Here is a 21,707-nt window from a genome sequence, read left to right on the forward strand (position 1 = left end):
AGATGACCATAAATAGAGGTGTGTGAGTAGCCAAGTAATCATTTCATACAAGTTCATTGATATATTCTTTTTAATAACAAAATAATAATTAACCTTTTAGAAAAAAATATTAAATACAAAATAAAATAGCCAATTAGCATGCGCGTAAGTGATAACGGTAAGGGTGCTCTGTGAGAGAAATTGGTGAGAGAGAGAGATGAGTTTAATTTCATCTAGAGAGTATCGAAAGGAAAGTGGTGAAGTGAAAAAATTAAGGGACTGTTTGGTATTCTATCAAAAAAAAAATTATCATTTCTCAAAACATTTATTAAGAACATCTCTTAAAAATAATTTTCTTTTAGACTCAAAAATTTATTTGGTATAAAATTTGAAATTATTTTTAGATCTTAAATTTAAACTGGACAAAAAATCCATAGAGAAGGCGGGAGAGGGAGAAAGAGGAGAGAGGATGAAGTAAAAAAGAAAGGATCAGAGCAGTAGAAGAGAGAGAGGAGAGAGGATCAGAGGATATAAAGAGGAGGAGGATAAAGAAAGAAGAGAAAAAGAGAAATAACGAAGAGAGTGGATAAGAGGGAGAGAGGAGGAGAGTAAAAAAAAAAGAGAAGGAGAAGAGAGAAAGAAGAAAAAAGGGAGAGAGATCCAGAGTGAGAGGAGAGGGGAGAGAGAGAACAAATAAAATGAGTGAGCTTTAAGTTTAAAAACTCTAAAAACTCAATTTTATTTTTAAAGAATATATATATATATATATATTTTTTTTTTTTAAGTTAGTCTTGAGTTTATTTTTTGAAAATAATCCTACTAAACAAGTTTTTAAGGTGTAAAACCTGAAAAGCGTTTGTTAAAATTCAAGAGTTCCAAACATGTTTTTTTTTTTTTAAGGCAAAAGTGAATCAAAATGATAAAAAAAAAAAAAAAGTCATTTGTCCACAAATATTTTAGTATATAGCTTAGTCCGACACTGTACCAAGTAATTCATTATTCCTATCATGTTCAATCCAAACAAAACCAGTGCAACTTAGTCCATTAAGTTAGTTTAATCCGAAATTGTCTGTCCTAACAAACGGGGCTAAAAGATTGAGTGCATTCTAATAGTTGGGCCACCGCATCTCAAAAGGCCCGCCAGGTCGACCCACAGTTTACGAGAGAACCTTAAAACCGACCCGACCCATTTTCATTGCACAGGGGAAAGAGGGCTGATGGTTCGGTTCATCTCCCAACAGAGACCGAGATTTTTTTGGTCAATCAACAGAGAGAGAAGAGATTGGCCACGACTGCATGAGTCCATCTTCCTCTCTTCCTTCTTCTCTTCAAAATTTGGGCTTCTCTTTCGGATTTGAATCCACGACAACGAAAACTTCAGGTTTTTTTTTCTTAATTTTTATTTTGTTTTAATTTAATTTTTGTTTTCAGCTCCTGAATTCTAAGTTCTTTCTGCCTGATCTGTTTCTACTTTTCCCATTAATTCACATCGTGGTTGGTTTCCATCTGATTGCAATTTTGTATCTAAATTGAGAAACTTGATGTTAAATTAGGTATTAATTATGATTTATTGTTAATATTATGTCTTCTTTTTTTTTATAATTTTTTAATTCTTAATTTTCTCCCATGTTAACTGATTGGGGCTAGATCAATTTTTCTTTCTTAAAGTTCAATGCTTTATGTTTATTTCATAGAATTTGGTACTGTTTTATTTGCTTTCATCTTTATTGATTTATGATTAATTTATAATTTGTTATTTCTAGTATCATGAAATGTGTATTAGTAGTTATTTTGATGTTGGTTAACAGTTGTTCTGAATTTCGTTGTCTACGTATAAATGAGACTTGTGTGTTAACTCTAGATGATCTATTTCATTGGGCACCAGTTAAACCGGTATGACAATGAATTAAGCATTTCATTCTCATAGAGAATGTAGATTTGTTATATGAAAGATTAGAAATGCATTATTCCGTGTACTTTTTGATTTGATCACTCTTTGAAGTTTTGAGCCTTTGACAGAATCTTCTTTTTCGTGTTAATGCCAGCCCCTTTGGGATTGTAGGCATGTAGAGGGATTGGGAGGCACTTTTAACTCTCATAGTTATTAAACTGCATTCCTTGTTAAAGGTCGGTTTGATCCTAACCATGGAATATTACAAGCTGGGCCATGAATCCATTCCTAATTTACTTTTGAAGAGCTATTGACTTCGCCTAATTTTAACTATCTTGAATTTTCAAGTTCATACTTCATAGAGGCCTCTCACAACTTTTACAAAGATATCAAATTTATAGGATCCAGCTTCTCTCCATTTGCAGTACCTAATGGCAGGGCAAGTTAAATCTGAACAATAAAATTCACCACCGGGGCCTGATACAGTGGTGCCCTCACCTTGGAAAATCTGGATTCGGCAACTGACCCTTCCATTTGCATGGAAAAGGAGGATGAGTCTTTTGACTTTTTCAAGCGTCATACGGTTCTCCATTAACAGGAGAATATAGTTACCTTTTCCATTCATGAAACCTGTCACTTCTGCCACATAATCTTCAATGACCACATTGTTCTATGTCTTGGGCCATTACCTATTGTTGTCTTGTTGTAGTTTCCTTCTTTGATATTTTGTAGTATGTAACAATTCTCTTCCAATCAAATTTAATATCAGTTGTCTGAGTCCTTTTAAAATAATTCCAATCAATAACGTGTTCATTATGTAAGTCTGGATCTGTAGTGTACTGCATAAAGAGTCAAATGTTGATACTCTGCTGCGTAACTTGTCATATAAATGGCACTTCTCCACCCACTATTCCTAATAGTTATTGAAAATAAAGAAAAGGAAAAAGGAAACGATATTTTTTACTTCTGTTCTAGTTCTAGTAGGTGCTCAAATGCTGTGTTTCTTACAGAAAATGTATCTACAAGCAGCTGGTTAACTTTTTTTTTTTCTATGATTCTTAGTAATGTTTTTTTTTTATGCGTACTTTCAATTTATTTATAGCATTTACAGACAATAATTCTTGTACCAGTAGCAGTTGCTGACTTATTTGATTTTTTAATTATTTTAAACTTGGTGCAGATTATGGAAGACATGGACATCGATCAGGTAGTGGAGGTACCTGACACGCCTGATAGATTAGCTTCCAGACACATTCTTGGCAGAGAATCTGTTGGTAAAGTCAGTAATTCATCATTTGTTCGTGACTTGAGTAATCCAAACCTTGTGGATGAAAAATATGTCAATGGGCCAAAAATCAGGGATAATGGGCATAGTAAAAGACTAGTTATACGTCCTCCGAGAAATCTTAGCAATCTTGACAGTAAGAGTTGCAGTAACTCTAATGTTGACAATTCATCTGCTTCCAATAATACTCCCATTTTCCGGAGAGGTACAGTGAGCAAAAGCTCCAGTCGTGAAGCCAAATATTGTACGGGAACTGATAATGTGGACAAGGGAAAGCCTATGAGAATCAAAATTTCTTCCAAACCATCTGCTTGCCAAGGAAATACTCACTTTTCTGATATAGCCAAACAGAATGGTTACACTCAATTACCTGAAAAGGATTTTCCACTTGGTGAATCAGACGACCTTGTAGCCGAAGACAAAAGAAAAGGGCAAGTAGTATCAGACGGCTGCTCTTCGGTAAATTGCATTCCAAGTCATTCAGAGGGATCCAGAAATAATTTCAAGGGGAAGGAAAAAATTGATGATAGTGCATTTAATGGTCTGGGTTTAGCTTTGGCTCTTGGCAAAGGAGTTGATCCATCCCTTGATCCTCAACATAGGCAACAAAATCATGTGCCTCTTCATTCTGTTAACCTTCCGAGAGTCAGTGGCCAAAAAAGGTTGGTACGGAATGGGTGTATTTCCCCCCATAATATAGCAACAAGGACTAAACAGTTAGCTGAAAAGCCTAACCATAGTTCCAAGGATATTGAACAGAGTCATTCAGGGAATGTGGATTCCAATGGTTCACCATATGTCGTAGACATAAGTGACATAGTTTCTGAAGACAATAATAGTGAAAGAGTGAAAGGGAAAGGGAAAGGTGTAATAATTCATTCTTCTGAACCAAAGGAGAATAATGCAAGAATTATTCGTACATCTGGCAGGTATTTTGTTTACAAAGCTATTTTCTTGGTTAGATACTCTTTTAAGTAAATGTTCTGGTTATTACTTTCTTAATGAGTAAGATTTATATTTCAATACCTGGTTTAAATAAGGCTGAAGAATTTAAAGGGTTGCTGGTTTACTATTTAAGAGTGATATAAGGGTTTTACTTCTCAGATTGTCATAACCTTGTCCTTCTGTTATTTTGTTAGTTTTGAAAAACTGCAGTCAACCACACTGGAGCTAAATTCTATATTTGTGTGTGTGTTTGTCTACATGCGTGTGTGTGTGTGTGTTTGTCTACATGTGTGTGTGTGTGCGCATGTACATTGGCTTTGGTTGCGAGATCCTACAACCGAAACTTTCTAAACATATGTATATATATGTCTATGTATTTGTATACAAATTTCTAAGTTTGTGATGTGGCAAACCATATTTCATTATCATTTTCTTCCTTTATTAGTTTTGGGCAATGATCACCAAAACCGCAGAAACTCGACAAAAATAACCAGATGTGTCTCCGGCCGACTACGTTAAGAATTTCTTTTTTCCTGCTTGATTGTTGTTGCCAACAGTGTTATTACCGGCTTCTGTTTATTGTTTGTTTTTACCAATTCCTTGCGACCTTATGGCATGATATTTTTTTTTTTTTGCAGCAGTCTTGTAAATGATAATAAAGAAGCTAATGGACTCGGTGATCTTGGTAGCGATTTCAATGGTGGCTGGAGAACTACACGTAATCGTTCAAGGCAAATAGATAATTTCTTGCCTTATTCAACCGAGCATTTTCCCAGGAGAACCAATGGAGTTGGAAACTTTATCAACCAACATCAAAATAGGGTAGATAGGAGGGATATCAGGAGTCGAGGAAATCAAAGGACTGAAGGTTTTGTAGAAGATCTAAATGCAACTCAAACAGCTTCAGGGCATGTGTCTGAGCTAGGCTGGATTACTGGGCCATCTCATGCAGCAGAGACAGTTATTAAAAGGCACAAGAAACGGGGATTAAGTTCTGGAAGTCATGCTGAATGCTCTTCACCGGTGTCTGTTGACTCGGATATTGTCTTTCTTGGGTCATCCGAGGCATCGGAAAGTTTAAAATCATCTAGGATCCAGAGACCTCAGTTTCAGGGAGCGTCAACTCGAGTTATTGAAGTTGATGATTTGTCACCTGCTGCAGGGCACTCTGTCGCTCAAGGTATCAATTCCATAAATGACGATTTTGATGCAAGGGCAAGACAACTAGAAGCTGATGAGATGTTGGCTCGTGAACTACAAGAACAATTATACCATGAGGTGCCCATTGCTGGAGGTGGTGAGGTCAGTGCTTTGTTGTGGACCAGGTTGTGTTTGTGTGTTTGTATATTTGTGCATGTGGACATTCAGATGCTTGTCTTTTACCAAGTCTTGTGTATCTGTTCACATTGTAGCAGGTTGATGAACATCTAGCATGGGCACTGCAGCAGCAGGAGGAGAATACTTTAAATACTTATTCTAGAGGAAGTCACAGTGCATCACATCGTGTGAGGGAGCCTCTTTATTCTCTGTAGTCTGTTGATAGCATGGTTTACTAATTATAAGTGCATTTATGGTGACTTCCACATGATTATTTAGAACTATTCTGATACACATGGTTGTAGGAATGATATCATATTCATATCACAGAGATGAACAGATCATTTCTGCTGTGCCAGAGGCCTGGGCTTCTGTCCCTAGAACTGAAAAAAGAAGTTATTATTTCTTGTTCATGCAAGCATTCTGAAATTCGGTCATTGGACAAGTGGTTGCATATGTCGTCGTTTGATCTTAATTGACGTTTTTTTATTTATTAATTTCCTGTTTTAAAACCAATGCCTTTGTGCCTTTGAAAATGGACATTTATTTCTCTATGAATGACTATGATTTATGCTGTTTGGTAGCGGTATTTTGTATTAATTATTTTTTCTTATGTTATATAGAGAGGTTCAGCAATCTTGCATTCAAACAGACAACCCCTGCCAGAATCTTTACAGAACCATTCCAATAGGAGAGGAACCCGGGCTCGAGACTCTTCCAGCATGGCACAGTTGAGGACTCGCTTTCGCAACCAGTCTAGAGTACCAACTAGAGGAAGAAGTCGGCGATTTCCCTCCGACATGGATCTAGAAATGGTAATTCTTTTTATCCCTTTTATTTCTTAGAGCCTGTTTGAAAAAGATCAAAAAGAGAGGAGAGGAGATAAGGAGGAGAAATGAAAGAATTTAAAGGAGAGAAGAGAAACAATAACACACAATTGTTTATAAATAAGGCTAAAAACAATTTTAATGTTTTGTCGTTTCTGGTTTTATCTATTCCCTTCCGCGTTTCCTCACTTCTCTTTTTCTCATCTCTAACTCTCCTCATTCTTGTTATTTGGGAACCAAGAAGAAAGATGTTATGAAACGGATCTTTACTGCCTGTTTCTTGCTTGCTGTGTTTGATGATTAAATATCCCTTGACGAAAATGGAACCTCTAATTGTCTACTTTTGTTCGTTTTGATCGGATGATCAAATTTCTCTTCAAGGGATTGAGTTTTTCTTTTGAATTTTTTGAAGTGTCATGCGCCCTTAAACTGGGTCTTCGTTCTAATGTCCCTTTAACTTTGAAACAATCAATGTCCCCCTGAAATTTAGGATGTCCTAAACAATGCCCTTCACTAGCTTAAGCCGTCACAGGAACATGTACGGGTCACATGAAATGACAAGTCATACCAGAAAGTTATTGAATAACAAGCAGGTAGCATGTGTGAAAATTTTCACTCTCTCTGCAGCCACCCAACCTCAACCTTCTTCTAACCCGTCACCACCATACTTCCCCATCTTGACTCGCCCCAACCCCCTCCCCAACTTTTTTCCTCCGCCACACATGGCTACACCTTCCCCTGCTCCCTCTCTTGTTTTTTTTTCTTTTTTCGTTAAACTAATTTATGCTATTTGATGCAGACATTTAATGTATTAGAAGCTTTAGAGGCTGCTGTTGAGGACTTTAGTGATGTGGGACTGAATGCTCGCATGCTTCGAGTTCAGAGGGATTTCAATGAGTAAGAGTTTTTTTCTATTTAACCATTTATGTCTTGCTTATTCTCATCTGAGCCTTGTATCATGCTAGACTTTAAAATGATACTTCTTTTATCAAACGGCTTCTTACATTAAGATTCTGGGCATGGTTAATTATTTTTAAAATCTCAATTCAAATACCAGTTAACTTTTGCATCTTCATTTTTTTTTCAGCAATGACTATGAGATGTTATTGGCACTTGATGAGAACAATCATCAGCATGCTGGTGCAACAGCACATCAAATTAATAATTTGCCACAATCTACAGTTCAGGTAGGTGGAGTGGAAGTTGAACAATTATTGAAAATAGTAACCTATTTACTTCTAAGCTTCTTGTGGTGGGCGATATTCCCAGCCATCATATCTGCATGTTTACCTGCTGTGAAGTAATTGTTTGTGGTTTCTTTGTTGCACAGAGTGACGCCTCTGAGGAAACTTGTGCAATTTGTCTGGAAACCCCAACCATTGGAGAAACAGTTCGCCATCTACCTTGCTTGCACAGATTTCACAAAGATGTAAGCACTCCAAATTCTTGTTTAATTAGCTTTCTCCAAGCAAATGAAGCCATCGAATATCTTACTCTTGTTTTTGTTGGTTTCCCTTCTTGCTCTCTCTCTCTCTCTCTCTCTCTCTCTCTCTCCCTCCTCCCATCTGTTTCTCGTTTCATTTTCAGTGCATTGATCCATGGCTTGGTAGAAGGACTTCGTGCCCAGTTTGTAAGTGTTCCGTCACCTAGGTTGCACCGCGATTCACCATTCAGGGTAGCTTGTGACAACAGCATCTTAATTATGTTTGTGGGGTCAAGGCAGTCATCGGTTCATTTTTGGTTTTCTTCTTAAGGATGTTCTTAACAACTTGTTCAGGTGGTAACATCTGGTCTTCTGCTCATACCATAAAAGAAAGCTCAACTATACCTGTGTAGCTCGATACTCGAGTGATTAATTTAATTTCCAGGCCTGATTAGCTCCGGTTTTTTGTATTTAACGTCGATGCGGCTGTCAGCATAAGTTCCGATGCATACGAGTACGAATCCGACCTCATTACTGGATCGATGCTCATTTGCGTTGGGAATGCCCTGATTGTTTGGATAGGATACAGGTACGCATTAAGTGTAGTAATTTTGGTTTTGGCGAGCATTGTCCGATCGGCGCTTCTGATAGGCCCGGCAAGAAAATTTGATAAAATGCTTGAGTTACTCAATTTTTGAGAAAGATGCAATGTTGAGGTTTTGCAAGATCTTTGGCTTCGCGGTTAAAATCACAAACCACGCTCGGATAAAACTTCGACAGTAGAGGCAAAGTGAGGAGTGTCAAGGGGTTAACTAACAAAATTTGAGTTCCAAGGGATTACGTTCAACTCGAGTTGAGTTTGTAAAAGAAGAGAAGCAAATACGGGGTTGTGAAAAGTCAAGGTTTTGTGTTCGAATCTCCTTTCTCATTGCTTAGTGTTAATCATCTATTATTTGTCAAAGAGAGCACATGGAGATAACTCCAAAGCAGTGGGAGTCCTTTCGACTTCCACGCAGCTTCAGCTCGTGCAATGCAATGATCAAATGAGGTCTCACACAAACCTTTGCTCAAGTTGTGTCAGCAAATTCAAATTCATGTTCTAAAATTAAAATTAATTTAGCATATTCAAACTTGATAGTTTGAAACCATAATTTTGACGATACTACCAAATGTCATCGCATTCTTTTGAAGCAAACGAAAGCAAAGAGAAGATAACAACGACATAAAACACCTCGAGGCTCGACTGCCTTATATTGCTCGGCTACACATTCCTTTTTCCTCCGAAAGAATGATTAGCAACAGTAATCACCATCCTCGACCGTCTTAAAGCAAAGAAAATCCAGCAGCGTCACAGTTGCTGCTAGTAAAACATGAGATACACACGCGCCTCCCTTATCTTCTCCACTGTAGGTCATGCGACGAAATCCATCTTCATCCACAGCAGACATCAATGCAACTGCAACCATTGCAACATTAATCCGAACAACTTTATTTGTAATTTGGGAACAAGTTAGCTGGATGATATCATAAAACAAACAATGCGTTGCAGTGCTACTCACCACTTGCAGGTATCCTCCACCGAATACAATCAACATCAAATTCTCTGGGTGTCGTATCAGTGAGAACATGGTATCTGCAGTCACAAACACCGGGAAGGCCATAAAACTGCTTGACAACCCCTTCATCTTATGACTAGTTAGTCAAATGAAAGAAATGAGCTTGGAGTTGGCTTTTGCTGCAACAATCACATTTTCCTTATTGTATGCAGATGTCATATTACACAATTTCCAAATTAGGTGAAGGTATCTTATATCCACTCGTGGAAAGGATGTAAAACATATTTGATGCAGAAAAGTTGTTACTGGTAGTCTGGTATATGATCTTCCACAATTTCCAAACGTCTATATTGCGTGGTTGTGGTTCGCAATCCTCCCAAAACCTGCTGAAAATATATCAAAACCATAGATGAAAAAACTACGACAACAATTGTATTCCATTGTAGCAATACGAATCAAGATGACTAAAGCACAGAGGAAATGACAACTAACTTCCGTCTCTTGGCCATGTCATGTCAGGCATCCCGGACTTATCCGTAAGCAGAAGCGTCTGCGCAATAACATTCATAGAGACTCAAACTAGAACAGTATGTATCCATTGAATGCACAGGACATAAACATAATTTGATTAGATACCATTCTTACCTTGTATATTCTACCATTCCAAGGGTCTAAGAGACCAATGGGCTTTGAAAATCCTGGTTTCCTGCAAGCATAAATGGAAGGGGAAACAATCTTGCTCCACTGCAGCAGTACAAATCAAGATGGTTAAAGCACTAGTGAATTGACAACTAACTACCACCTCATTTCAAGAGTTATGTCACACCTCGTAGCAGCACCGAGTGACGAGGAAGAAAAACGTATCTAATTCACTAGCACTGAGTGACGAGGAAGAAAACGTATCTCACTCACTCATGTTCTTACTCGTGACAGATCAGTGTGTATCAAGTGAAGAAATCCATCATCATCCTTATTTTCCTCATCAACTGCAGACATCAAGCCACCTTTGACAGTGGAAGAATTGGAGTTATCAAGTGTTTCTACGTCCTCGGAGGAGCAGTACTACTTTCTTTTTTTATTTGAAATAATAGGAGTACAAAATAACTCTCACTATTTTCTTCTCCCTGTCTCTAAGCTCGATATAGCTAACTGATATTTTTCTTCTCCATTCCCCTTCGTCTTTCTTTCCTCTCCTCTTCCCATGTCTTCTTCTCTCTTACTTTGGACGATTGTTTTACAGGCGTGCCTTTCAACCTAATAAGCCTACCCAGACACTTTCTTTGACAAGTTCGTAACAGCATGAGTCATCCACTCAAACCAAATAATAAATGGAAAACGCGTGACCATTCATATGTACAACACTTGGAGGCTTTTTTGCCTTGTTGAGAGGGGTTAGGCAAATCATACCCCACCATTATCTTAGTCAAAAGTAAATGTTTCACTCCGCAACAACATGAATTATATAATTAATTAATTATTGAGCAAACTTATATAATTATAAGCCTTACCTATTTGCCTAATCTTTTGAGGGACAAATTTTTTGAACAAGGCAAAATGGGACAAATTATAAGCCTTACTTATATAATTATTGAGACGTTTTCATTCACTATTGTGCCATTAGCGAGATAATTTCACGTAATATTTTCATTTCATGCTGATCTACTCGAGTTACGAATTTTTGTAATTTATATGTCCGCCATAAATAAAGCGATATTTAACTCGCTATACACGTGAGTCAAACTTTAGACATTACATAATAACATAAAAAGGATGAATGCGTTCACCATCACACTTTAAATACATAAGAATATTTGCTTCACTATGATTTCTCGGTATGTCAAACATTATTAAGAGGAATTGCAGAGACAAACTCTGAACATAAGATAAACAACAGCACAGATCGAGCACAAGGAGGAGATCCCGATAGAGTTCGCATCTCATGACCTATTAGAGTAAATAACCCCATATTAAAATGCAGCAACCTTATTGCAACGCTTCATTATAATTTTCGTTCTCAACCCTACATTATTGATAGGAGCGCGACGATGTTCGATAGATATTCCTTCTACCTAGCATCCTTGGACAAAAGATGAATGTGGGATTCAACTTTGCGCGCATTACACAGTCCGTCGACAGAGTCCCCCCTTTCGAAAACAGCTGCTGCCCCCATCCCTGTGCCTGCATTTTCCAAATAACAGCCATTGTTAATACTTGAAACGGGCAATAATATCAATGCTCCCGCACACAAAAGAGAAGGGGAAGAATTATTTACCTATGCACATTGATATCACTCCAAAGCGGCAGTCCTTTCCTCGTCGCTTCATCTCGTGCAATAAAGTGGCAACAGCGCGAGCACCTGCAATGGTCATACGAGGTCTCAGTACACTCCACAAACTTTTGCTCAAGTAAATAGATTTCTGCTAAGAAATTCAGATTTCGTATTCTGGAAATACAATTTTAATAAACAGTTTAATTCATGAATTATGGCACATTCAATATTTTTATTAATATGTAGACTTCAAAATTCCAATCCGGACAAATTTAACAGACAATTTAATCTGTTAGCAAACCGAAACCATTATGTTTATCTTTTACAGATACGAACGCTATACTGAAAGCTACGGAGAGGCAATAGGGAAATCTAATCGAAAACAATCCAGAACCTACAAGATCAAAGAAGAGGTAGAAACTAAATATATAGGGTTTAAGCATGGAGCAGCTTCCCATTTAATTGAAATAAAACTCTGGCTACTAGTGTAAGAGTAAGGGTGCCAAATTACAGTTTCAGAAATAGTTGCTAGAGAAAATTGGGAATTTATGTAAAAAATTCAACCCTTCAGGATCCAGTAACCTATAACAATACTGGAAGAAACTAAAACACAATGCAGTGAGCCATACAAAGTGGAATATTAAGTATGTACCTGTTGCACCAAGTGGATGCCCAATGGCAAGTGCACCTCCATTAACATTGATCTTTTCTGGATCAAGGCCCAACTTGTTACGGCAATAGAGATATTGGGATGCAAAGGCCTGCACAGAGGGGCATTTTTTATGTCAATTCATACTTGCAATGCCTAAAATCAGATGCAGAGATTCTACACTGATTAATACCTCATTTATCTCAAAAAGATCAATATCATCAAGCTCTAAACCAGCAGCCTTGACTGCAGCTGGAATTGCAACAGCTGGGCCAACACCCATGATGGCTGGATCCACACCAACAGCAGAAAAACTCCTGCAGAATAAAAACAGGGCAAAGTTATAAACTTTCAAAATAGTGCCAGCTCATTTAGATTAGCTTGGGAGGCAAAATAAGTCTTTTCAGAAACTACAATATAATTTTAGAGGAAGAATCCCAATTCAATAGCCAACCCTCAAGTTCTGAAATCCTTTTCATATGCTTTTAAGTGAATAGAAACTGATTAGCTGTGAGCCTGTGAATTACAAAGACTTATGTAACATAGAACCGAGTGCCATTTTGGTTTATCCCAGAAAAAGTTGCTTGATTGAAAACCAAGGTTCACAGCTTTAGTAGATATAAAGTAGCAAATCCAATAAGCATGCTGATAGAATTAAACTAGCAAACCCCAAAGGTACAGAAAAATATGCTGGGTATTGAGTCCTACAAGGATAGACACTTCTGAGCCTGCTTGTTGAAAAAGTAACGGAACATTGGACTCCCCAAATCTTAATTTCACCAGGCCGAAATTGCAGGTCAAACAAAAAAAGGGGAGCCCCTACTGTCCAATAGATGCACGACTTCAACGAGAAGCATACCTGAATACACCCAGAATCGGCAATCCTTTTTGCTCAGCTACGCTTCTCTTCATCAAGAGAACAGCTCCAGCACCATCACTAACTTGACTAGAGTTGCCTAAAAAGGGTACACCAAATGATGATATTGAATAATGCGATGATACTTTTTAAATAAATTGATTTATCATTTGTCAGAAGGTACCAGCAGTGGTGCTCCCATCTTTCTTAAATACAGGCTTCAACTTCGCCAGGTCTGCCAATGTTGTGTTCCGAATCCCATCATCAACAGAAATTGTAACAGGTTTCTCCTCACCAGATTTTGGGTCGACAATCTATTGTAATCACTCAAATCAGTGCCACATAAAGACCATGCATGCCCTTGCACAAATGCATGCAAACATAAATAGCCAAAACTGTACATTACCTTGGTTGCCACAGGAATAATTTCGTCTTTAAATTTACCAGTAGCAGTAGCAGCAGCTGCCTTCCTATGAGAATCAACCTAAAACAAGTATTTTGAAAAATCAATAAACATTGACAAAGCAAAGTAAAATACACCAAACAGAAAGATTTATTCAACTTACTGCAGCCTGATCTTGCTCCTTCCGTGAAACTCCAAATCGATGAGCAACATTTTCTGAGGTGATTCCCATAGGAAGAAGGCAATTCTGGGCTTGTTCAAACATCTTCACCTGACCATAATGCAAATTTATGAATCTTACAATCCTGTTAAAGACATCAATTGTGCAAGGAACTATTTTTCTAAAAGGGAAATAAAGGACAGAAAAGAAAGTACAGGAGAGAGAGAGAGAGAGAGAGAGGCTACTTTAGGGTTAACTGATCCTTCCCATGCCATTGGATTTGCAGTCATAGATTCCAACCCAGCTCCAATTCCTGCATCATAATCCGAGAAAAGGTAAACTAAAGATAAGGATACTTGTCTGAAGTGAATTGATCCTGTGATAATTACAAAGAAAAGCCTTGACAAAGACTAACCAATATCATAAAATCCTGCCCTTATAGACGCAGCTACATCAGCAACGGCCTGGAGCCCAGATGAACATTGTCTGTTCACGGTTCTAATTGGCACAGTCTCTGCACATTATAGCCATCATGCGCACGAGTAACAATTAACAAACAGTTGAGATACTTAAGGATCATTACATTTGCTTTCAGGGTATACATACCAGGGAAGCCAGCATAAAAGGCAGCCATTCTGCACTCACTAGCTCTTTGAGATCCTGGAGCCAACACTGTACCCACAACAATATCTCCAATTTCACTTGGGTTCACATTGGTCCTTTCTACAACTGCCTACAGCAAGCAATTGTTGTCCCAGTAAGAAAAAAAATATACTTCTTTCTATCAATTCAAGATAACAATAGTTCAAGGAATAATACTTGTTCCTATCAAACTTCACCAGAAACAAAAACAAGAAAGCAAAAACGAAGATAATGGTAATAACAAACCTTCAAAACAGGTGCAAGAAGATCATCAGCATGAGTATCCTTGAAGCCGCCGCGTTTCGCCTTGCAAATCGGAGTCCGATAAGCTCTGCAAGCCAAAAATGCTCAGAATTGTCAACCAAAAACATCTCAAAAATCTCTACGAATCGATACACATACAAAATTGAACCTGATCGAGGAGCATCAGGTCATATCATTTGGGAAAGTAAACAACTTACGCAACAATCACCACATCATCTCCGAACACGTGTGTCCTCGCATATGCAGCGCTGTCCCCAGCCGCACATGCCGATGCCTGATATCAAAAATACGCAAAACAAATCTCCCAAAAATTAATAAACCACCAATTATTCCAGTAGTCTGTCGGAGAACGAAATTTGAATCCGAAATCGGTTTTATCAAATTACAGAGCTGGAATTCGATCGAATTCAAATCTTACATATATATATATATATATATATATATATATGTTTTGTTGAATCAAATCAAATTAAGGTTGAATCGAACTTTGGGGATGACGAAGAGGAGTAAGAGAGAGGCTTACGGAGAGAGAAGAAGAAGAGTCGGCGGAGGGAGGGCGGAGGTGGTCGAGCAGAACACGCTGCCTGTTGATCGCTTTCTCCATTTTTGGTGCTTCTGCGTCTTTGTGTCTGGTATGAAGCTCGAAAACTGGGTGAGATGGTCAGACAAGCAAGCAAATGAAGGGCCGCGTCTGTTTGGTATTTATACAAGTGATAAATGCCGGTCCTCGGCCTGGGCGGTTCAGATCTGTCTCGGCCAATGCATAGATGATTCGGTTTTCTAACAATTATCAGATTTTGTTAAATTTTCAGGTGTGACGTACAAGCTCTGCAAGTGTTTCACTTCCACCCTTCCCTTCCGCGCGTGCTTTTGCATTTTATATTTATATATATATATATATATATATTTTTATTTATTTATTTAAACCTTTTGTTTCTTACGCGCTTTGGACGGGCGTGGGCTTTTATTTTGCAATATGAAAGCGAAACTATGGGAATGCGTGCCCGCTTGTAAAATGGAAGATAAAGATGGGGATATTCTTTTTATCCTTCTGGAAAACAGTGCTATCACAAACTAACAGCTCAACATTATTAGGGTATAAGGTCATCACCAACCGAATGAAGAACAGATAACTCGTTTTAGCCTGGACCTTTAATAAATTAATATTTTAATGTACAGGGCATGGTCAATGAACATATCCACCAAATCCACCAAATCCTTTGCACAAACCCACCAAATCCTGAGTTCCTTCCAAACCCTCGCCGCCGAGTCCCTTCCCTTCACTAAGCTTACCTACTTCGTGGGCACCATCTCCGCCATTGACAACCGGCGTTTTTCCAAACCTTGTGGTTAAATGCTCCAGCATGCACACCCATGGTTAATGGCTTTGAAAGCTGGTACTGGATACGATGGTGAGGAGATCATGAAATTGTTATCCCAAAAGGTCTTATGGCTGCGGTGTGTTTTTAGATCTTAGGGTTAGTTTTTCTAATTTTTTATTTTTTAAGTTTATTAATTTTTAAATTTTTTAATAATTATGTGGGTCCCTATGACACGTGATGCCTAGTCACTATCCACGTGAGTGCCACGTCATCAGTTAATGGCTGATTTAACAACAAACTTAATGGATGTATGAAAGTGTCCTAAAATTATGACTTTATGTACCTCTCTGGAATAAAAAAACTTCAAGTATTAAATGTTGAAAACCAAGAAACTTCGGAGTAGTAAACTGAGATTAATCCTAAATTTAAAAACTACAACTTATATTTAAAAACTACAACTGAAATTTAAAAAAAAAACAAAAAAACTACAACTTATATGTAAAAACTACAACTAAATTTTAAAAAAAATAAGGGAAGTATTATTGGTACTCCAAAAATCTCATTCTACACTCTGAACAAGTGTATTTTTCTTTCCTAATATAGAAAGTTTGGAGTGTAGAATGAGATTTTTAGAGTGCTAATAACAATTCCAAAAAATAAACAACTTAAATTTAAAAAATACAACAACTTAAATTTAAAGTCCATAATCAACATCATCTTCATCATCCACCATCGTAGGAGTATAATCGGATGTAAACAATTGTCGCGGGCTATAATTTCCCTCTAATTGTTTTTATCAAAATAGGCCTTACTCATTTGACTATAATCTGAAGTGTTCCTTTGCATATTCCTATAATTCATCTGTTCTTGTATTTGTTTGACCCGTTCTTCATGCCTACAGTTCATTTCTTCCGCGACAAAGGCATTTTGCTCCGCCATTAATTGCAACGAGGCCACCACTTCATGTTGAGCGGCGTAATCATCATTTGCCTTACCCTTTTCCTTCAACCTTCGGGCCTTGTTTCGTCCCATAGCCCTAGGTATGGAACATTCACCCGAAGACGGATTTTCTACCCTTATTTGTTGAATGGTAGGAGATCCATCTTCATCCCCATCTACAGCTGAGGATTGAGTTCCGAACAACATCATAAGACCTACTCTTTGTTGAGGTGGATCTTCAAATAACACCCACCCTTTACAAATTTCCCAACAACTGTGAAACTGAAAGGGTTTTGAGCTGCCCTCCATATACAATTCCTTCGCTTGGCGTACCTAGAAAATATAATTACAAAAAGTAAAGGAAATTAATTTATGAAATTAAATGTAATATAATTAAATATTTAAAATAAATTGTGAAAACACTTACTTCGTTGTAGTAATTGGTGCCACTTTCGTGTCTACTTGCGGCCGCCAACAGTGCTTGATGCCATTTATTCAAACTTGGATGAAGTTGTTTTTTCCATCTTGAAGAACTGCTCTCGTGGTTTCGGGTATTCAGTGGAGTGGTGCCTTCGTAGAACTCATAGTATTTTTTGGACACACGAGTCCAAACACCTTCACTTGTTTGAGAACTTCCCCTCACACTATCTTTTGAGACCTATCTATAAGCCTTGCAAAGAGTTTCATCTTCTTTTCGGGTCCAAGCCCTACCTTTCATTGCAGACGAGACCATTTGAAAATTATTGAAAAATTTGAAGGAAAGATTATTGGAAGAGGTAAGAAATTATGAGAATTGAAATGGTGAAAATTATGTGAGAAATTGTGTAGGAATACTTAAGTATTTATAGGAAAAAATGAGAATTTTAAAAAAAAAATTTGGGCAAAAAAAAATCAAATCCAACGGTAATTGACGTCAGTTAGCCGTTGTGTTTAAATTTTGGCCTAGCCCGGGGCTGACTGACTGGCTGGTTTGGGTTGGCCGGTTGGCCCTTTGGCCCTTTTTTGTCCAGTGGGGCCCACGAGCTCTTTGGCCTAGCCCTAAGTTGGAGACGGTTTTCGGGCTATTTTCGGCCCTCTGGCACTCTGAACCATTCGGTTGAAGATGGCCTAAGTACCCTTAAAAAAAAAAATTTTAAAAAGAAACGCATGTCGTTTAGGTACTCGTTTTACTTAAATAGATTTTGAGTATTCAAATTTAATCCAATTTTGTGTGATTTTGTGGAACTCCTCTCTTCTTAGTGTAAAAATATCGATGTATTACAAAAAAAAAATTAAATTCCATTTTTTTAACTAAAAATAATTTTTGAATTTCAAGTAAAATGGTAGGGTGTTTTTAGAAATTAAACTCAAAATAAATTTTAATTCTCTGTTCGGTTGCTTGCCCTTGAAGAAACTGAACAGAGAGTCTATATAATCTTCATCCAGATATCTGTAGGGTTTAGATATATCAATTTTTTTGGTGTAAACGAATTTAGAAAATTATAAAACTCCCATGTATGAACACATGTTTTCTCCTTTCAGCCCCTCAAAATCTTCCAATACTTAATTGAAAATTTGGACGCTCAATTGTTGATGAACGCTAAAACAAAATACACAAGTATCTAGACAAGGTTGCAAGGTGTAACTTTTATAACTTGGCCGACAAGAAATTTGAGTAAAAATGGCGAAAGCCTAGCAGTGATTGAGGACTTCTTGGGTGTTATAGAATAGAAAATAGGATAATGACCGTAAGCTGTAAAAGAAAATTGGTGAGTGAAAAGGAAAGATCAATTTTCTAAGACATAAACTAAATATACCCCAAGCGAAATCCTGGGCAAAACTGAACTCTGCCTGGGTTTATTGTTATCACTCCATAAACCGAAAACTCATACCGCCCGCATTGTGCTTGTTAGTGAATGAAGCACCAAAAGCTCTTAATTTCATGAGATATGTTGTAGAGATTAAACTTAAATGTTAAGTTGAGGGGTGAAAACTGTGTTCATCATTCATACGGAAGCAAATAAGGGGATAGATTTCAATAGCATTCCAAAAGGAATGCTGATTTACAAGCATCCAAGTATTCCTCCATTACATAACTTAAGCTAAGGATCCATTGCACATGGTGGAGAACATATAGTGATTTAACTACCTAGACAAGGTAAATATATATAAACTATACAACCAATGCGAAATACAAAACCGCCCCCGTCCTAAAATGGCTAGCAAAAGAGGACGGGTATAACCTAGGAAGGTAAAGAACTCCAAGAGTTTGAGCAATTTACCAAGACCTTGAAAGCCGCATGACATCTGAAAAGTTTCCAGAGACATTCCAAAGCGACTTAGGTACACTTGAAACCACGGCAAATAGTTAAATATATCATGAGGGCTATGAGAATGAGGATCCCCACGACAATCAGTTTCATCTTCATGTTCTGAAACCACATCTTTCTTTTCATTTTTGTTCCCTGTGTCCTGAAATCTTGGGCCTGCAACAAGCGAAAAATGAGGGAGGGATAAAGAAACTGAAGCGAGAGCAAGTACAGCACCCTGCAGTGTCTATCTAATCGAATAACCATATCATCTTCCCGCAGCCAAACCTAACAGGGCATGGGTTTCCAGAAGTTAAACTAGCTCAAGCAGTAATGATTCTTGGACTAACCTGGGAGCGAAGATTATCAGTTTTATCCACCAACAGCTCAATCTTCTCTCCGCGATCAAGAACCTGCATAACATATGAATTTCCATGACTAAAAATCAATGACATATTTACCTACTTAATTGTACTGAGAAAAGTCAGAATTAATATTCTCATTGAAGTGTTTACTAGTTATTTCACAACGATTGTTAAAATGAAACAGGAATCGAGTTATACCTATTACAATTTACAAATGCTTTTCAGGAATCAAAATAAAAATCATTCGGATTACTTGAGCACCATTGTACAAAGAAACATTTGTATAAGGTTCAACTATTTATTAATAAAACACTGGAATTACTAAAGCACCATACGCATCATAAGGGAGTTTCTGATGTCACGTAAAATCAGAGAAATCAGAAGTTTCTTGATTTTTTTTAATTGCAGGTAAACACTGACATTTGCATGCATGAGAATGATTCCCATTTCGGGTAAGCAAACATATCATCAGTCAATGTATGGGAAACAAAAATGTAAGAGAAAATAACCAAAACTGAAGTCATTATAGTGTATACTCAAAATTAGTCAGAGATATTGATACGACTGCCACAAATTACCATTTGTCCGACGAAAAATAAAAATTTGTTAAGCAAATGTTTTAGCGACGGGTTTTGCACGACGAACTTTGCTCTATGGACTGTTGCCGGGCGAAATTAGAGATGATGAAAATGTATTTGGTCTGACAAAGTTATTTCGTTTGTAAATGTTCTTTTTTATTTTTTTTATTTGTAGTGTACCATTGCTAAAAATCATACAGGATAGGCCGCTAGGGATCAGAAAGAAGTGAGCAAAAGTAGGTTATATCGTAGTCGGTCTCAAGTTCTCAACTTCCAAATTACTTATAGAAGAGTTACAAAAATATGCTAAAATAAACAGTAGCAGTTCACTGTACCTTCTCAATATTTTCCATCATAACACCCTTGACCTCAGTAACCTGAGCCTTCACTTTTGCAAGCTTGTTGATCTCTTCAGGGTGATCAACACAGTACTTCATGTGGTCCTTCAGTTTGGGTCTAAAACATCCATACAAGAGTTAGCGTATCATTTGAAAAAACAAAATTTGTTGCCATGAGAACTGAGGACTTAAAAGAAATAAATACCCAAACTCTCTGTTCAGTCCATTGGCAACAGCAGTCGCAGCTTTCCCACCACCATATCTTTTGTTGAAATCATCCTTGATTCTCTCCAGGTAGGCAATTGGAATTTGCCTCCCAGCAGATTCAGCAGCAACTACACAGTAGGCTGTAGTATCCAAAATCAAGAGAGTTTAAAACCCTAATCCGATAATACGTATGGGGATTATGGACCACTTCATAAGCATTCATCTTCGCAGAGTACGATTTTCTTTTGGGTTGAAAGAATTCAAACTAAAGACGGTCTTCAAATACTACTAGCGATCTAGTTATTAGTATATAAAATATAGATAATCAACCACCACCAAGAGCAACCACCAGCAACCTTGCCATGCACTCATTCTATAAGATCTGATCAACTGAGTACAGGCAGAGGGAGACCAGCAACCGCCTTTCTCGATTGCTTGAGAATTATAAGAAAGTAAACGACTAGATGTTAAATCTCATGACATCTCAAATCCAACAAAACAGAGATCACCAAAAGTTTCAAATCGTCAAATCATATCTTTTCACATAGTGCCGGCACAATCATTGGCCTTTCTGTACCACCGAAAGTTTCAAAGCATTGCGCATCGCGAAAAACCACGTAATGAAATAATCAAACCCAACAATTTAGTTCAACCAAACAAATAGTTAACATTAATCAGCGTTTTCAATTTCATAAACGTAAACTTATATAATCCTCCCATTCCAACAACGAACAAACCGAAGAGAAAAAGATATAGATCAGAAGAAAATAAATAAATCAAAGTTGACAAATAACGAATAAATTGGAAGGAGACCGTAAAAATGCACGAGGAAATGAATGCATGGGGACTCACTGAAGCCGTTTTCGACGAGGTAATTGAAGGTGTGGCCATCGCAATTGTAGGTGAACTTGTTGTTGGAGGAAGGAAGCTTCTGGAGGCATTGAGCGGCGATGGTGGTGAAATTTCCAGTGAACTCTGTGTACTCGGCGAGAATCACAGAGCCTCGAGCGACGAAGCTGTAGATCAGAGATTGCTGCCCCATCTCAATCCCAAATTACAGAAGAGAAAGAAGAAAAAAAAACTAACTGTAATCCCAATCAAAATGTGGTTGTACGGAGATTCAGAGAAGAGAGAGACGATGGGATGGAAAGAACGAAAATGCTGAATTTACGCAGGGAGAGAAAGAATGAGCAATATACCGTAT

General features: G+C 37.6%; 3 protein-coding genes and 2 long non-coding RNA genes across 11 annotated transcripts; 1 reads left to right on the top strand and 4 right to left on the bottom strand.

Annotated features, from left to right (window-relative positions):
• The first annotated feature begins 1,167 nt into the window (after positions 1-1,167).
• On the top strand, positions 1,168-8,125 carry LOC103443508 (uncharacterized). 6 transcript variants are annotated; one of them, XM_008382380.4, is made up of 9 exons: positions 1,168-1,360; positions 3,051-4,084; positions 4,739-5,402; positions 5,513-5,605; positions 6,041-6,232; positions 7,044-7,141; positions 7,332-7,431; positions 7,575-7,673; positions 7,832-8,125. In XM_008382380.4, the coding sequence occupies exons 2-9, from the start codon at positions 3,054-3,056 to the stop codon at positions 7,892-7,894; spliced, it is 2,340 nt and encodes a 779-aa protein (XP_008380602.1). In that variant the 5' UTR covers positions 1,168-1,360; positions 3,051-3,053; the 3' UTR covers positions 7,895-8,125. The 6 variants fall into 6 exon arrangements, with proteins under 6 accessions (XP_008380602.1, XP_017190064.1, XP_008380603.1 ...); XM_017334575.3 differs by having other exon boundaries at positions 5,516-5,605; XM_008382381.4 differs by having other exon boundaries at positions 4,742-5,402.
• Positions 8,126-8,887: 762 nt separating this feature from the next.
• Positions 8,888-9,366, bottom strand: LOC139194878 (uncharacterized). Its single transcript, XR_011579618.1, has 2 exons — positions 9,227-9,366; positions 8,888-9,123 (listed from the first exon to the last, which is right to left on the bottom strand). It is a non-coding gene; the product is annotated as an uncharacterized lncRNA (long non-coding RNA).
• A 50-nt stretch (positions 9,367-9,416) lies between these two features.
• On the bottom strand, positions 9,417-10,190 carry LOC103443507 (uncharacterized). 2 transcript variants are annotated; one of them, XR_011579617.1, is made up of 4 exons: positions 10,050-10,190; positions 9,869-9,967; positions 9,716-9,773; positions 9,417-9,606 (listed from the first exon to the last, which is right to left on the bottom strand). It is a non-coding gene; the product is annotated as an uncharacterized lncRNA (long non-coding RNA). The 2 variants fall into 2 exon arrangements; XR_001790957.3 differs by having other exon boundaries at positions 9,417-9,609.
• Positions 10,191-10,954: 764 nt separating this feature from the next.
• LOC103443506 (3-ketoacyl-CoA thiolase 2, peroxisomal) lies at positions 10,955-15,353 on the bottom strand. The gene is made up of 14 exons (XM_008382378.2): positions 14,990-15,353; positions 14,664-14,740; positions 14,449-14,533; positions 14,167-14,293; positions 13,976-14,074; positions 13,806-13,873; positions 13,564-13,671; positions 13,404-13,481; positions 13,182-13,311; positions 13,001-13,097; positions 12,335-12,458; positions 12,145-12,253; positions 11,496-11,579; positions 10,955-11,401 (listed from the first exon to the last, which is right to left on the bottom strand). Exons 1-14 carry the CDS (start codon positions 15,068-15,070, stop codon positions 11,289-11,291), a joined length of 1,380 nt encoding a protein of 459 aa, XP_008380600.1. The 5' UTR covers positions 15,071-15,353; the 3' UTR covers positions 10,955-11,288.
• Positions 15,354-18,843: 3,490 nt separating this feature from the next.
• On the bottom strand, positions 18,844-21,658 carry LOC103443505 (putative vesicle-associated membrane protein 726). Its single transcript, XM_008382377.4, has 5 exons — positions 21,356-21,658; positions 20,502-20,643; positions 20,294-20,414; positions 19,366-19,428; positions 18,844-19,192 (listed from the first exon to the last, which is right to left on the bottom strand). Exons 1-5 carry the CDS (start codon positions 21,543-21,545, stop codon positions 19,046-19,048), a joined length of 663 nt encoding a protein of 220 aa, XP_008380599.1. The 5' UTR covers positions 21,546-21,658; the 3' UTR covers positions 18,844-19,045.
• Positions 21,659-21,707: the final 49 nt, after the last annotated feature.

This window comes from Malus domestica, chromosome 04 (assembly GCF_042453785.1).
Source record: "Malus domestica chromosome 04, GDT2T_hap1".
Classification (NCBI taxonomy): domain Eukaryota; kingdom Viridiplantae; phylum Streptophyta; class Magnoliopsida; order Rosales; family Rosaceae; genus Malus; species Malus domestica.